Source organism: Hemiscyllium ocellatum, chromosome 21 (genome assembly GCF_020745735.1).
Source record: "Hemiscyllium ocellatum isolate sHemOce1 chromosome 21, sHemOce1.pat.X.cur, whole genome shotgun sequence".
NCBI lineage: Eukaryota > Metazoa > Chordata > Chondrichthyes > Orectolobiformes > Hemiscylliidae > Hemiscyllium > Hemiscyllium ocellatum.
This window is the reverse complement of record NC_083421.1, coordinates 17,951,211-17,966,608: the sequence shown is the minus strand read 5'-3', so window position 1 is coordinate 17,966,608 and position 15,398 is coordinate 17,951,211. Positions and strand designations below refer to the sequence as shown.

General features: G+C 45.6%; 1 protein-coding gene across 1 annotated transcript in view; it reads right to left on the bottom strand.

The window, feature by feature from the left end:
• Window positions 1–9,626: 9,626 nt before the first annotated feature.
• LOC132825777 (rab-like protein 6) overlaps window positions 9,627–15,398 on the bottom strand; it is a 126,267-nt gene continuing 120,495 nt past the window's right edge. The window contains exons 14-15 of the mRNA XM_060841243.1: window positions 12,841–12,899; window positions 9,627–10,729 (exon numbers count right to left, since the gene is read on the bottom strand). Of these exons, the coding sequence (XP_060697226.1) occupies window positions 10,484–10,729; window positions 12,841–12,899 (305 nt within the window). The 3' untranslated portion in view covers window positions 9,627–10,483. The remainder of the gene's footprint in view (window positions 10,730–12,840; window positions 12,900–15,398) is intronic.

Sequence of the window (15,398 nt, the reverse complement as noted above, 5' to 3'; positions counted from 1 at the left end):
CTGGGCGGGAGGGAAAGGAACAGAGTGGTCATTATGGACGACTTCCCCAACATTGACTGGAAATGCTACAATTCTGGATCAGTGGTGCTGGAAGAGCACAGCAGTTCAGGCAGCATCCAACGAGCAGCGAAATCGACGTTTCGGGCAAAAGCCCTTCATCAGGAATACCTAGTTGATTTTTACCTGGAAATGCTATAACTCAAGTACGTCGGATGGATCAGTTTTTGTCCAGTGTGTACAGGACGGTTTCCTGACACAGTATGTCGAAGAGTCGACAAGAGGGGAGGCCACATTGGATCTGGTGCTTGGTAATGAACCAGGCCAGGTGTTTGATTTAGTCGCAGGTTAGCACTTTGGAGACAGTGACCACAACTCGGTCATGTTTAGTTTGGCGATGGAAAGGGATAGGTACGTGCCACAGGGGAAGGGTAATTATAATGCGATTAGGCAAGACCTCGGAGGCATAGAATGGGGCAGCAAAATGCAGGGGATGGGGACAATCAAAACGTGAAGCTGGTTTAAGGAACAAACATTGCATGCCTTTGATAGGTATGTCCCTGTCAGGCAGGGAGGAAGTGATAAGGTAAGGGAACCATGGTTTACTACAGAAATTGTATCTCTTGTTAAGCAGAAGGAGGAGGCAAGAGGCATTGGAGAGTTATGGAGTAGATAGGACAGATTTTAAAAGAGAGTTAAGAAGAGCAAGGAGAGGACACAAGCAGTCTTTAGCAACTAGAATAAAGGAGAACCCTTAAAGTTTTCTATTGGTATGTGAGGAATAAAAGGATAACGAGAGTAGGAATAGGGCCAGTCAAAGACAGAAGTGAGAGGTTGTGTGTGGACCTTGTGGAGATCGGAGAGGTGCTAAACGAATATTTCCCTTCTGTTTTCACTTAGGAAAAGGCGAATATTGTAGAGGAGAAGACCGAGAAACAGGCTATTATAATAGAAAGGATTCAGGTTAGTAAGGAGGAGGTGTTATCTATTCTAGAAAGTGTGAAAGTAGGTAAGTCCTTTGGGCTAGATGGGATTTTTCCAAGAATTCTCTGGGAAGCTAGGGAGGAAGTGGCAGAGCTTTTGGTCTTGATCTTTGAGTTGTCATTGTTTACAGATTTAGTACCTGAGGACTGGAGAATTGCAAATGTGCCCTTGTTCAAGAAGGGCAGCAGAGATGACCCAGATAATTATAGAACAGTGAGCCTTACGCCTGTTGTAGGAAAAGTTTTGGGAAGGATTATAAGAGATAGGATTTATAATCAGCTAGCAAGCAACAATTTGATTGCAGATAGTCAACATGGTTTTGTCAAGGGCAGGTCATGTCTCACAAACCTCACTGACTTTTTTGAGAAGGTGACCAAGAATGTAGATGAGGGTAGGGCAATTGATGTGGTATACATGAACTTCAGTAAAACCTTTGATAAGGTTCCACATGGTAGCCTATTGGAGAAAATGCAGAGGCATGGGATTGAGGGTGATTTAGCAGTTTGGATTAGAAACTGGCTTTCTGTAAGAAGGCAGCAAGTGGTAGTTGATGGAAAATATTCAGCCTGGAGTCCAGTTACTAGTGGTGTGTCACAAGGATCAGTTTTGGGACCACTACTTTATAAATGACTCAGACGCAGGCATAGGTGGATGGGTTAGTAAGTTCACAGATGATACTAAAGTCAGTGGAGTGGTGGACAGTGTGGAAGAAAGTTGCAGGGGGACTTGGATAAACTGCAGAATTGGGCTGAGAGGTGGCAAATAGAGTTCAGTGCAGATAAATGGGAGGTGATTCACTTTGGGAAGAATAACAGGAAGGCAGAGTACTGGGTCAATAGAAAGATTCTCGGTATGTGGATGGGCAAAGGGATCTTGGTGTCCATGTACATAGATCCCTGGAAGTTGCCACCCAGATTGATAGTGCTGTTAAGAAAGCATACAGTATGTTAGGTTTTATTAGTAGAGGAGTTGCGTTCCGGAGCCGTAATGTCATGCTGTAACTATACAAAATACTAGTGCAGCTGTACTTGGAGTATTGTGTACAGTTCTGATTGTCCCCATTACAGGAAGGATGTGGAAGCATTGGAAAAGGTGCAGAGGAGATTTACCAGGATGTTGGGAAGGTCTTATGAGGAAAGGCTGAGAAACTTGGGTCTTTTCTCATTGGAGAGAGGGCAGCTAAGGGGATTTAATAGAGACATACAAAATGATCAGAGGATTAGATAGGGTGGACAGTGAGTGGCTTTTCCCCTGCATGATCATGTCAGCTTGTAAGACGGGACATAGCTGCAATTAGAGGGATGACAGATTTAAGATAGATGTCAGAGGCAGGTTCTTTACTCAGTGGTAAGGGCATGGAATGCCCTGTCTGCCAATGTCGTCAACTCAGCCACAGTAGGGAGATTTAAACAGTGCTTGGATAAGCACATGAATGATAATGGGTTAGTGTAGGGGAATGAGCTTAGATTATTTCCCTGTTCTAACTTGCAACATGGGTTGGTACCTGGGATTTCAATGTTGTGGCCATTTCAGAGACATGGGTAGAGCAGGGACACGAATGGTTGTTCCAGGTTCTGGGGTTTAGATGATTCAGTAAGAACAGAGAAGATGGTGAAAGAGGGGTGGGTGTGGCATTGTCGGTCAAGGACATTAGTACGGTGGCAGAAAGGATGTTTGAGGACTCATCCACTGAGGTAAGGAACAGGAGAGGTCATCCTGTTGGGAGTTTTCTATAGTCCTCCAAATAGTTCCAGGGATGTAGAGGAAAGGATAGCAAAGATAATTCTGGACAGCAGCGAGAATGACAAGGTGGCTGTTATGGGGGACTTTAACTTCCCAAATATTGACTGGAAATACTATAGTTCAAGTACTTTAGATATGTCAGTTTTTGTCCAATGCGTGCAGGAGGATTTCCTGTCACAGTACGTAGACAGGCCAACAAGGGGTAAGGCCACATTGGATTTGGTTCTGAGGCAGCAGTGGTTAGCACTGCTGCCTCAGCGCCAGAAACTCGGGTTCAATTCCCACCTCAGGCGACTGTGTGGAGTTTGCACATTCTCCCAGTGTCCGCGTGGGTTTCCTCTGGGTGCTCCGGTTTCCTCCCACAGTCACAAAGATGTGCAGGTCAGGTGAATCGGCTATGCTAAATTGCCCGTAGTGTTAGGTGAAGGGGTAAGTGTAGGGGTCTGGGTGGGTTGCGCTTTGATGGGTCAGTGTGGACTTGTTGGGCCAAAGGGCCTGTTTCCACACTGTAGGTAATCTAATCTAATGAACCAGGCCAGATATTAGATTTGGAGGTAGGTGAGCACTTTGGTGATAGTGATGACAATTCGGTTATGTTTACTTTAGTAAAGGAAAGGGACTGCTATATACCGCAGGGCAAGTGTTATTGCTGGAGTAAAGGCAATTACGATGTGATTAGGCAAGATTTAGGATACATAGGATGGGGAGGGAAGCGGCAGGGGATGGGCACTATTGAAATGTGGAGCTTATTCAAGAACAGCTACTGTGGGTCCTTGATAAGTATGTACCGGTCAGGCAGGGAAGAAGTGGTTGAGTGAGGGAGGTTTACAAATCTCTTGTCAAGAGGAAGACGGCGGCTTATGTTAGGATGAGACACGAAGGCTCAGTTAGGGGTCTTGGGAGTTACAAGTCAGCTAGGAGAGACATGGACAGAGCATGGAGAGCCAGGAGGGGACATGGGAAGTTGTTAGCAGATAGGACCAAATCGTAAAGTTTCTATAGGTATATCAGGAATAAAAGAATGACTAGAGTAAGATTACAGCGAATCAAGGAGAGGAGTGGGAAGTAGTGCGTGGAGTCCGAGAAGGTAGGTGCTAAGTAAATATCTTTTGTCTGTATTCACATCGGAAAAAAGAACGTTGTCGAGGAGAATACGGAGATACAGGCTACTAGACTAGAGAGGACTGAGGTTCACAAGGAGGAGGTGTTCGCAATTCTGGAAAGTGTGAAAATAGCCAAGTCCCCTGGGCCAGGTGGGATTTATTCTAGGATTCTCTAGAAAGCCAGGGAGGAGATTGCAGAGCCTTTGGCTTTGATCGTTATGTCATCATTGTCTACAGGAATAGTGCCGGAAGACTGGAGGATAGTGTGTGTTGTTCTCTTGTTCAAGAAGGAGAGTAGAGACAACCCTGGTATAGATCTGTGAGCCTTACTTCGGTCGTGGGTAAAGTGTTGGAAAGGGTTATAAGAGATAGTGTTTATAATCATCTGGAAAGGATGGCTATTGTAGAAAATACAGAGGTATGGGATTGAGGGCGATTTAGCAGTTTGGATCAGAAATTGGCTAGATGAAAGAAGACAGAGGATGGTGGTTGATGGGAAATGTTCATCCTGGAGTTCAGTTACTAGTGGAGTACTGCAAGGATCTGTTCTGGGGCCACTGCTGTTTGTCATTTTTATAGATGACCTAGATAAGGGCATAGAAGGGTGGGTTAGTAAATCTGCGGATAGCACTAAGGTCGGTAGAGTTGTGGATAGATTAGTTTAGATTACCTACAGTGTGGAAACAGGTCATTCAGCCTGATAAGAGCACACCAATCCTCCAAGAGTAACCCACCCAGACTCATTTCCCTCTGACTAATGCAACTAACATGATGGGCATTTTAGTGTGGCCAGTTCACCTGACCTGCACATTTTTGGACTGTGGGAGGAAACTGGAGCACCCAGAGGAAACCCACGCAGACACGGGGAGAATGTGCAAATTCCACACAGACAGCCACCCGAGGCTGGGATCGAACCCGGGTCCCTGGCACTGTGAGGAAGCAGTGCTAACCAATGAGCCACCATGCTGAAGGATATTGCAGGTTAAAGGGGGACATAGATAAGCTATTGAGCTGGGCTGAGGGGTGGCAAATGGAGTTTAATGCGATGTGAGGTAATTTTATAAGTTTCCTGGTATGGAGGGAAGGTCTTATGAGAAAAGGCTGAGGGACTTAAGGCTGTTTTTGTTAGAGAGAAGGTTGAGAGGTGAGTTGAGACATATAGAATAATCAGGGGGTTAGACGGGGTGGACAGTGAGAGCCTTTTCCTTCAGATGGTGATGGCTAGCACGAGGGGACATAGCTTTAAATTGAGGGGTGATAGATATAGGACAGATATCAGAGGTAGTTTCTTTACTCAGAGTTGTAAGGACATGGAATACCCTGCCTGCAACAGGAGCAGACTCGCCAACTGTAAGGGCATTTAAATGGCCATTGGATAAACATATGGATGAGAATGGAATAATATAGGATGGATAGGCTTCAGATTGGTTCCACAGGTCAGCGCAACATCAAGGGCTAAAGGGCCTGTACTGCGCAGTAATGTTCTTTGTTGATCTGGGTTTGTACAGGCCAATTTCAAAGTTTATCAGATGACACCAAACTTTGGAAGCTGTAAGCAATGCTGCCTTATATGTCCTCAATTAAGCCCATCTCCACCACATTTGCAGGCAGTGCATTCCATAGCCTAACATCCTGCTGTGGAAAAGGGTTTTTATCCCACATCATCCTTGCCTCATTTGCAAATCACTAAATCTTCTGCCAGCAGCGACAGCCTCTCCCTATATGGTCTATCCAGCCCACTTATGGTTTTGAAAACCTTGATCAGCATTTATTGTCAAAAGAGGTCAACAGCACATTGCGGTGGGTCTGGACATCTCATGTAGGCCAGACAAGGTAACGATGGTTGCTTTCTTCCCTGAAAGACATTGGAGATCGACATACGTTTTTATAACAATCAGTAATGGTTTCACGGTTGTCATCAGAACCGGAATTCCAGATAGTCTGTCATATTGAATTCCAATCCCACCAGCCGGCACATCAGGATCTGCTCACTGATGGGTTCCTGGCTGCAGCTCACTATCTGGCAGGCTCCCGGCCGCTGCTCACTATCTAGCAGGCTTCCAATCAATTCTTGATTAAGTTCTATGTCACCTGAACTAAAGTATGACAGTGCTAAAGCATGCATATAAGTTGAGACTAAGGTGTGCATTAAAAAAAACTGACCAAAAACACTCATCAGTCCAGCCTCTTAAGCGAGAAAATATTTTTTTGCCTTTAATGAACAAACATGGTTGAAGGTAAGTTACATACAGAATGCAAGGGAAGGTCCCAGGGGACCCAGCACTAGCCTGTGACTGACCATTTTCACAAACTATCAGCCAGAGGGATGGGATCTGACCATGAACATTTGCTTGAGTTGGAGAGTGTGCAAAGTGCCCCAGAATAACACCGTTCCTTTAGTGTGAATTGATAAGCATTGCAAACAGTCTGTCAGGGTTGAAAAACTGCCATCGAATCCAGGGACCTTTAGTGCAAATTTGCCAAACATTGAACAGGTAGAGGATTCCAACCTCCAAGCTAGGGTCACCCATTGGTGGATCTGTATCTTAACACCATTTATCAGCTTTGCTCCATATTTCTTAAATTCATTAACCTTCCCCACCCCCACCAAAAAAAAATCACATGATATCCCCAAATGACCCTCAGAATCAGTAGTGTTTTGGGAAAGTTTGAGATTTCCATTTCCCTTTCTGTGGAGATTTTCTCCTTGTGGCATTAATCTGGTTCGACTGTTCAGACTGTGCTGGGAAAGAACAGCAGAGTTGTCCTATCTGGGAGCTGTTTCAAACAGCTCTTGCTCTAACCTCAAACTAAAACTCTAAAAGCAAGTTCCAGGCAGCACTGACCAGGTGATGGTAGAAACTCTCCTCTTCCTTCTGAATTGGTCCCTAAGACCTTTCCTCCCACAAGTAACTGGGTCCAGAGGTGCTGGAAATGGCAGGGAACTGCCTGGGAATGGCCCATACTGGCACCTGGGCACCTTACACACACCAACAGGACAAAGGCTGCTCAGAGTGGGGGAGAGCGAGAGAGGGAGGGGGGGGGGAGAGAGCGAGAGAGAGAGAGAGGGGGGGGGGGGGGAGGAGAGGGGGGGGAGGGGGTGGGGAGAGCGAGAGAGAGAGAGAGAGAGAGAGAGAGAGAGAGGGGGGGAGAGAGAGAGGGGGGGAGAGAGAGAGAGAGGGGGAGAGAGAGGGGGAGAGAGAGAGGGGGGAGAGTGAGAGGGGGGGGAGAGAGAGAGGGGGGGAGAGAGAGAGGGGGGGAGAGAGAGAGGGGGGGAGAGAGAGAGGGGGGGGAGAGAGAGAGGGGGGGGAGAGAGAGAGGAGGGGAGAGAGAGAGGAGAGAGAGAGAGAGAGGAGAGAGAGAGAGAGAGAGAGAGAGAGAGGGGGAGAGAGAGAGAGAGAGAGAGAGAGAGAGGGAAGAGAGAGAGAGGGAGGGGGGGGGGGGGGGGAGAGAGAGAGAGGAAGAGAAAGGGGGGGGGAAGAGATAGATAGATAGCGAGAGAGAGTGCGAGAGAGCGAGAGGAAGAGAGCGAGAGAAAGAGAGCGAGTGAGCGAGGTGGGTTCCAGTCAAGAGTCCAAACTTGATCAACGACAGCAACTGATTTGGGTCCCTTTCTCCCACTCATTCATTGGTAAAACTTTAGTAACAAACACGGATTACAAAAACAAGTCAGCCAGACCATAGACGCTGCATTCAGAGATGGTACTCCCGAATGGTTACATTCTGAGGAATCGTCCGAGAAAGAAATGACAACTCAGAGTAACTCAGCTTCCTCTGACACAGTCCCTTGGCACACAGTTCTTTCCAGGGATTTTGGTGGGGGGTTGCTGTCAGTGCATGTGCGCAGATCCACACAGAACTGCACATTAGGACCTTTGTTGTAAAACACTTGCTGTTTGTAGAAGGATGAATATTCTCTGGGTAAATCTTCAGATAGCTGTCATCAGGCTACAGAGGCCTCATCTCTCTCACACTCCCCACCGCGTGGAGGAACTCCTTCCTCCTGGCTGCCGTTCCAAACATGTGCCACCAGATGAGACCTCCAGTTACTGCAGGGAATCTGTAACTCCCAGCACCAATTAACGTGTGCCACTATGTGGAGCTGAGCTAATGTAAATATACTGACAAGTGTATTTTTAAAAAATATCATAGAGGGGTGCACTGCATCTCTTACATACTTAATGATTATGACACTAAGTTATTTCAGTTCGAAATAGAGTGCTGTACATGTATGGTACAAGTACATTGTTTTATTCTGGGCAAAAAAATTCCAGAAGGAACCAAACTTTGACTTTAACATTAATTCTTATGGGAGCAATGATTCACAAAGTCATTTCACTTCAAGTTGCAACTTTCAGGAGTACCACCATAACTTTAAGCAAAGACTCCATCTTCTTCAAGGCTGCTAAGCCGGAGCAATGTTAAAGGATTAATATTGCTTGAGGTGTGCAGTCTTTGACAGGTTTAAATCTTTGTCACATGGTGTGAAGGAACTGAGGAAGCAATGATACCATGCTGGGAATTCAACATTCCTCCACCCAGATTGTTCACAACTTAGAAACGGCAAAGGATCCCATCGCTTGTTTGAGAATCTCAGCATACAACATATTACCACAACAATTCCTATTCAGGACCATTGACCAACCTGAAGGAAGGAAGGACTGCCTTGGTCTCGTTTTGAACGACATGAAGAAAGACATGGGGATCTTCATGACTGAAGACATGTTTAAGCTGCAGGCAAACTCCAGTGGCAACTGTACAAAAGGCAACATTGGACTGGACTAGGACCAAGTTGCTGGTTGACGTCTGACCAACCTTCTGACCTCAGGATGCCCTGATAGGGCAATAACCCAGGTGTCCAGTTAATACAGTGACCAAAGTAAGGGGGGGATGGGAGAAGAGAGATGTAAACAGAGAGCTAGAGGTAAAGGCAGGCACAGCCCCCAGGGAGAGAGCAGGGTGGCAGGGCAGAAGCACAAACATTGCATGAGAGGAACTGCAAACACCGAGGGAGGGATGGGACATAACCAGCAGGAGGGGGTGACAAACGCAAAAACAGAACAACTGGGAAAATATCAACACAGCACAAAGTAGAAATTACAAACACAAGAATGAGGGCGAAATAGAAAATAGAACAGGGCATGCATCAATACAGCTATATACTGGAACCAGCACCAACCCCACAACCAGATAGCACACTCTGCAGTAAAACAGCCTTGATTACAATGCGACTCTGGCACCTCAGAAGAGCTTTCCTGCTAGTTTGGTGTATCCTGGCACTTGATTGTGCCCAATTAAGTTTTAGTCAAAGGTAATGATTGAAGAGGAGCTTGCTTGAATCCTGCAGCCTACATCAGGATGATGGGGCTGGAAGGGACATTGTCCCACTTACTGACAAGCTCTGCCACAGTATAGTCTGCAATGTGGAGCGTTTCTCAAGGGAAATACCCCATAACCACAGCATTGTAAAGTGAGTTAGAAATCTAAGACAGTATCAGTTCCAGGCTTCACACTTGCTCAGCAGTGGCTGCCCTTGAGAACAGGAGCTCCAGTTCTTGGTCAGATCAGAGAGCCCTCAACTGATCCCCTTCAAACTCCTGGCTCTTGTATTGAGCCACCCATTCAGTAGACATCTTCATATCAGTTGCCAGGCTTCCAATGGTCTAACAATGTCATGACACCACAAGCAGTCAGGAATTAGATAATGCACAGGACCAGTGTTGGTTCAGACAGTTAATTGGTTAACTCTCTGGTAGGTTCCTTCATCACCTGTTAAGATCACTTCACTCAACAACTAGACACTAGTCATTACAGTTTTATTTGCAACTGTAGCCTGCCTTAATTACACTTGCTCTTCTTTTCACTCAATTCAAAGTCACAGCAAGCTACTTCTGTGACTTTTTAACCGATAGGATGGAAATAGAAGCTAATGAGAGTGAGCTCAGATGTGGATCCTCACTCATTCCAAACATGCTGGGAACCCGATTGAGGTAGCGAGAGACCAGCAACTAGCATCAGTCTTTGCTTCCAGCAGAGGACCAGCGCATTTCCCAGGGAAGGCTACCATTGGGAATGGTGAAGGGGAAACAGACAAAGCATCCTGAACTCTCAGATATCCAAGAAGTTTTAATATCATGCAGTCAAAACTTTTGGGGTAGGTGGGAGTTGTTCATCAGTGCTGTGCAACGTAACTGGTAGAGAATTGGGATGGAGTGGGCATTACACGGAGCCAATAGGCAGAGCCGTGGCCTGCAGTAAGTTTCATGGATCCTGAAACCAGATTGGATCTGATCACCATTGACTCTGTGGCTCAAGGCTAAAAACTTTGCAGAACCCACTCATTTCTCAAGAGACTGGAAAAAGGAAATGACCCTCGGGCTGTTGAGGCACTGATCATTTGATTGAAGTAACCAGGCCGCTGGGGCAAGTTTCAGCCCTGCATCACAGCAGCACACCTTCAAAAACCAGCCAGCCTACAAATAGTTAGAAATGTACAAAATCAGCCTGGGATGGGAGTCGAGTGGAATCCCCAGAGCTCGGCACTAACAGTTTATCCCACAAAGCTCAGGCACACGTCTGTGCCAATGTTAGACGGGGGGTTTTAAAGTGAGGGAACAGGGAAGTAATATGAAGACAATGCAGATTTCAGGCCAAGTCTATAGTTCCTCATAGTCTCCACTCCCCTTGCTCCTCACAGCACGTGTATCACCGCTGCCAATTAGAAACTTCTCCAAATCCTCCACATCCTCATCAGCTTTGTCCTTGGTCTTCACTTTCTTCCTCCTCCTCTTGTCGTCAGATGTTGCTGGCTTCTCCTTTTTTGGTCTCTCCTCTGTTGCATCTTTCTCCTTCTCTTTATTCTTCCTTGGCTTGTGTCGCTTCTTCTCCAATTTCTCATCCTCCTGAAAATATAAAACACATGGTGCACACACACTCACAACTGGGCACACTCCAGCAGGCCCCAGGGGAAGCTACTGGACAAGTAATTCTCAACGCCTTCAGCATTTTCACAAATTCAAATCTCTTTCAAAATGAGACTGCAGTACTCCCCACATTCAAACTGGACTGGCTGTAAAATGCTGAAGAATGTCATGAAAAATGTGATAAAACTATTTGTCTTTTTCCAATATACAAAAAAAAGTATCATGAATGAAAAGATACTACATTCTGTAAACATTCCAGAGCTGAGTTAAGAATAAAACAGCACTGTTTTACAGACTATTAAACCTTCAGGTTTCCTGAAAATGGTTAGAAACTCTGATACGAACTGAAAATGTGTTGCTGGAAAAGCGCAGGTCAGGCAGCATCCAAGGAACAGGAGATTCGACGTTTCGGGCATAAGCCCTTCTTCAGGAATGAGATAGGGCTTATGCCCGAAGAAGGGCTTATGTCCGAAACGTCGATTCTCCTGCTCCTTGGATGCTGCCTGACCTGCTGCGCTTTTCTAGCAACACATTTTCAGCTCTGATCTCCAGCATCTGCAGTCCTCACTTTCGCCTAGAAACTCTGATATTTTAGATCCTCCCCCCAAGCAACTTGCAATCATACAGCTCCTTTCACAGACTGAGGACAGTCCAAAGTCTCTCAGCTGATGAAGTATTTCCAAAGTGTACTTATTGCAGTGACATAGGAAACATAGAGAAGATCCCACAAACAGCTAGTGAACACACACGGATTTGCCTGGTGTGAGTGTAGTAAGGGTATGGAATGCTTTGCCTGCAATGGTAGTAGATTTGCCAACTTTAGGTACATTTAAGTCATCATTGGACAAGCATATGGACGTACATGGAATAGTGTAGGTTAGATGGGCTTCAGATTGGTATGACAGGTCGGCGCAACATCGAGGGCCGAAGGGCCTGTACTGCGCTGTAATGTTCTATGTTCTATGATATAGGGAACAAATATTGATCAGGAAACCGGGAGCAACTCCACTGCTCTCAAGTCATGCCATGGATACCTCATGTTCATAGAGGACTGAGGGTAAAGTAGCTGGGGGGGGGGGGGGGGGGGGAGGGGGTGAGGAATTACCTGAGATTACAACAGGATCTTGACCAGATGGGTCAATGGGTTGAGAAGCAGCAGATGGTGTTTAATTCAGATAAATGTGAGGTGCTGCATTTTGGGAAAGCTAATCTTAGCAGGATTATACACTTAATGATAAGGTCCTAGGGAATGTTGCTGAACAAAGAGACCTGAAGTGCAGGTTCATAGTTCCTTGAAAGTGGAGTTGTAGGTAGATAGGATAGTGAAGGCAGCATTTGGTATGCTTTCCTTTATTGGTCAGAGTACTGAGTACAGGAGCTGGGAGATCATGTTGCGGCTGTACAGGACATTGGTCAGGCCACTGTTGGAATACTGCATGCAGTTCTGGTCTCCTTCCTATCGGAAAGATGTTGTGAAACTTGAAAGGTTTCAGAAAAGATTTACAAGGATATTGACAGGGTTGGAGGATTTGAGCTACAGGGAGAGGCTGAACAGGCTGGGGCTGTTTTCCCTGGAGCGCCGGGGGCTGAGGGTGACCTTATAGAGGTTTACAAAATTATGCTGACACAATTACAACATTTAAGAGGCATTTGGATGGGTATATGAATAGGAAGGGTTTGGAGGGATATAGACTGGGTGCTGGCAGGTGGGACTAGATTAGATTGGGATATCTGGTCGGCATGGATGGGTTGGACCGAAGGGTCTGTTTCCATGTTGTACATCTCTATGACTCTAATTCTGGGTCATATAGAGCCTTGTTCTAATGTCTCAGTGAAAAGATGGCATCTGTGACAGAGCAGTAGTCCTTCAGAGTGACACGGCGTTGGGGGGTGGGGTCAGCTGAGACATTGCGTTTTAGTTTTCAGAGGGGTATTTCTGACTCAGTATTGCTTATCGAGCCACAACCGATGACCCCCAATCCCATTTTCCCTCTAGTCTTTATGATTTAGCCTGTGTTTTGTGGATATTTGTCACTAGAATATTTAAATCTGCGAGGATTACACATTAGTGTGCAAAAAGATCATTTTACCTCTCGAAGTTTTTTCTTCTTCTTCTTCTTTTCTTTGGAGGAACCCTTGCTGGTTTTCTCTGCAAAAGAACCCGAGTTTAGATAAGTGACCTTAAGTAGGCGTTGTGCAGGAGGTTACACTGTAATACTGTAACCGAGAGCTGAGTTATATCTTGGCTGTGACAGGTAACCACTAAGGAAATTGCACACCTACCAAAAGCTAAAGAAACTCAAATATATTTGGGACACGACTAAGAAAATTGCAGTAAATCCATAAAGTTTTGCCTTTCCCTCCAGCCAAAGCTCTGAATTCCCATGCTATCCTGCTGCCTGCTTTCACGCTGATGACAAGGTTCTGTTTTGATCTCTGCTCCTTCCCTGCCCAATCTCTCGTGGCCCTGAGTAAGCTGCTCCCAGTTTTCCAAAGGCTTAGGATTTCCCACATGACAAAATCCCAGGCCCACCTGATGGTTAAGGTTTCTGCTCTGGCTGCTCACATTTCTCAGCACTTTTTAACCATTTTCACACAGAACGGATTTTTGTTTTAGAAAGCGAAACACAGTTTCAGAAATGACGAAGGAGGTGGAAAGTAACTAATTTGTGAAATGACTGTTGTTTGTGCCAGTGATAATAAAGCAATTCTTTTAACTTCTTTGCATAAGTGAAGAGCATTTCAAGTACATTGTGTTTGAAAGAGCCTGGGAACAGGCGGAGGATATAAATGCGCTGGAGGCCGTCTTTTTGGAGGGTTGTGAGGACACTCAGGTTTGTTGAGGGGACGTTGTAAGGATTTCAATGAGTGCAAGAGGTTTAAACTGACAGAAGATTAGAAAGCCTTTTCCCTCAGATACAGGTGAGCAGGGCACGCTCCTTTCATACCTTTAGGGATAGTGCAGAAATGAAGACACCAGCAGGTCAATTTGTTCATCTTATATCAACCTGACCCCATCTCACCCAGACCTGGCTCAGTTTACTTGGAGCATGCGTGAAGTAAAAGTAAAATTCAACAATACCCACCCATTTGAGATATTATTGCTATGGCTGTGGGTTATACTCTACAAGACCTGGCAGTCTGAGGCAACTGGCCCAAGCACAAAGGCATGCAAAAAACTCACCAGAGAGATTTCACTGAATCTCCGAACGGGTGCAATTCAGGTGAATTCCTCACACCTGATAGATATGGGAGTGAATTTCCAGCAATGAAATACAATTCTGACTTCACTTGCCTTCAGTAGCAACACCGGAATGCAGAGAAGTGTTGTCTACCTCAAAAATCAAACACATTCTCTCCCCGCCCCACCGCCCCACCCCCCCACCAATGTTTGTACCACCCAGTAACACAATCAGCAATTCCTATTATGACTGCTTCTAAAAATAGCTGCAATTCCAAGACTTCACCTGTCAACTGAGTGGCCATTCCCTTGTTTAATACAGAATCTGATACTAAATTCAGTGTCTTTGAAGCACACAATCCTTCCAGCCTGAAACCTTCACTGCCTGCTGCTTTTAGATTTCTGCATGATGCGACCGCAAATCTAGTTCGGTGCAAATATACAACAGGCATGATTTTGAAGACCATAATGCACATCCTGCACAGGCGAAGGTATCACAGCTCAACATTCATCATCCACTGCCACAAATCCAGTTACTGTCATTCAGTCTTGGTGCACAAAGGTAATGCTGGCTAAACAGCAGGAGTAGCACACTCAGAATATCATAGTTCAAACACCTTAGCATCAATCTTCTGTCCAACTGCAGCTATTCCCCCCATTGCAATGACCTTGTACCAAAATCAGCCAAATTTTCACACAGTAAGTAGTTAGGGTATGGAACGCACTACCTGGAAGTGTGGAAGAGGCAGGTTCAATTGAGGCATTTAAGAGGTGATTGGATGGTTATTTAGATAGAAACGAGGTGTACAGTTACAGGGTAAAGACAAGAGATTGGCACTAAATTAAAATGCTCAGAGTTGATGTGAATACAGTAAACTAAACAGCTCCCTTTTGCACTGAAACATGCCCTAGTAACAATAACTAGGAGAAAGTGAGGACTGCAGATGCTGGAGATCAGAGCTGAAAATGTGTTGCTGGAAAAGCGCAGCAGGTCAGGCAGCATCCAAGGAGCAGGAGAATCGACGTTTTGGGCATAAGCCCTGAAGAAGGGCCTGCTGCGCTTTTCCAGCAACACATTTTCAGCTAGTAACAATAACCTCCAGCAAGCAGCAGTTCAGAAAGGGAACTGGTTTTGCTTACTGAAATATATTCAGTGAACCAAAAAAAAAGGAAGATCATATCTGCAGACAATATTCTAACCTCTTCCGCATGGAAAAACTTCCTCACTGTGGACCTACCTTAAAGCCACACTGGGTAAGGGTGGGGTGTAGGGTTAACAAACAGAACACAGAAACAGGTCCTTCGGCCCACCAAGGCTGTGCTGACACATGATACTTAGAGTCATAGTCATAGAGATGTACAGCATGGTGGGAAGGCATGTGGTGAGGATGACAGAAAGGGATAGAGACAAGCTGAATGAGTGGGCAAAAGCTTGCCTATGCATTTCAGCAAGAATAACACTGCAGA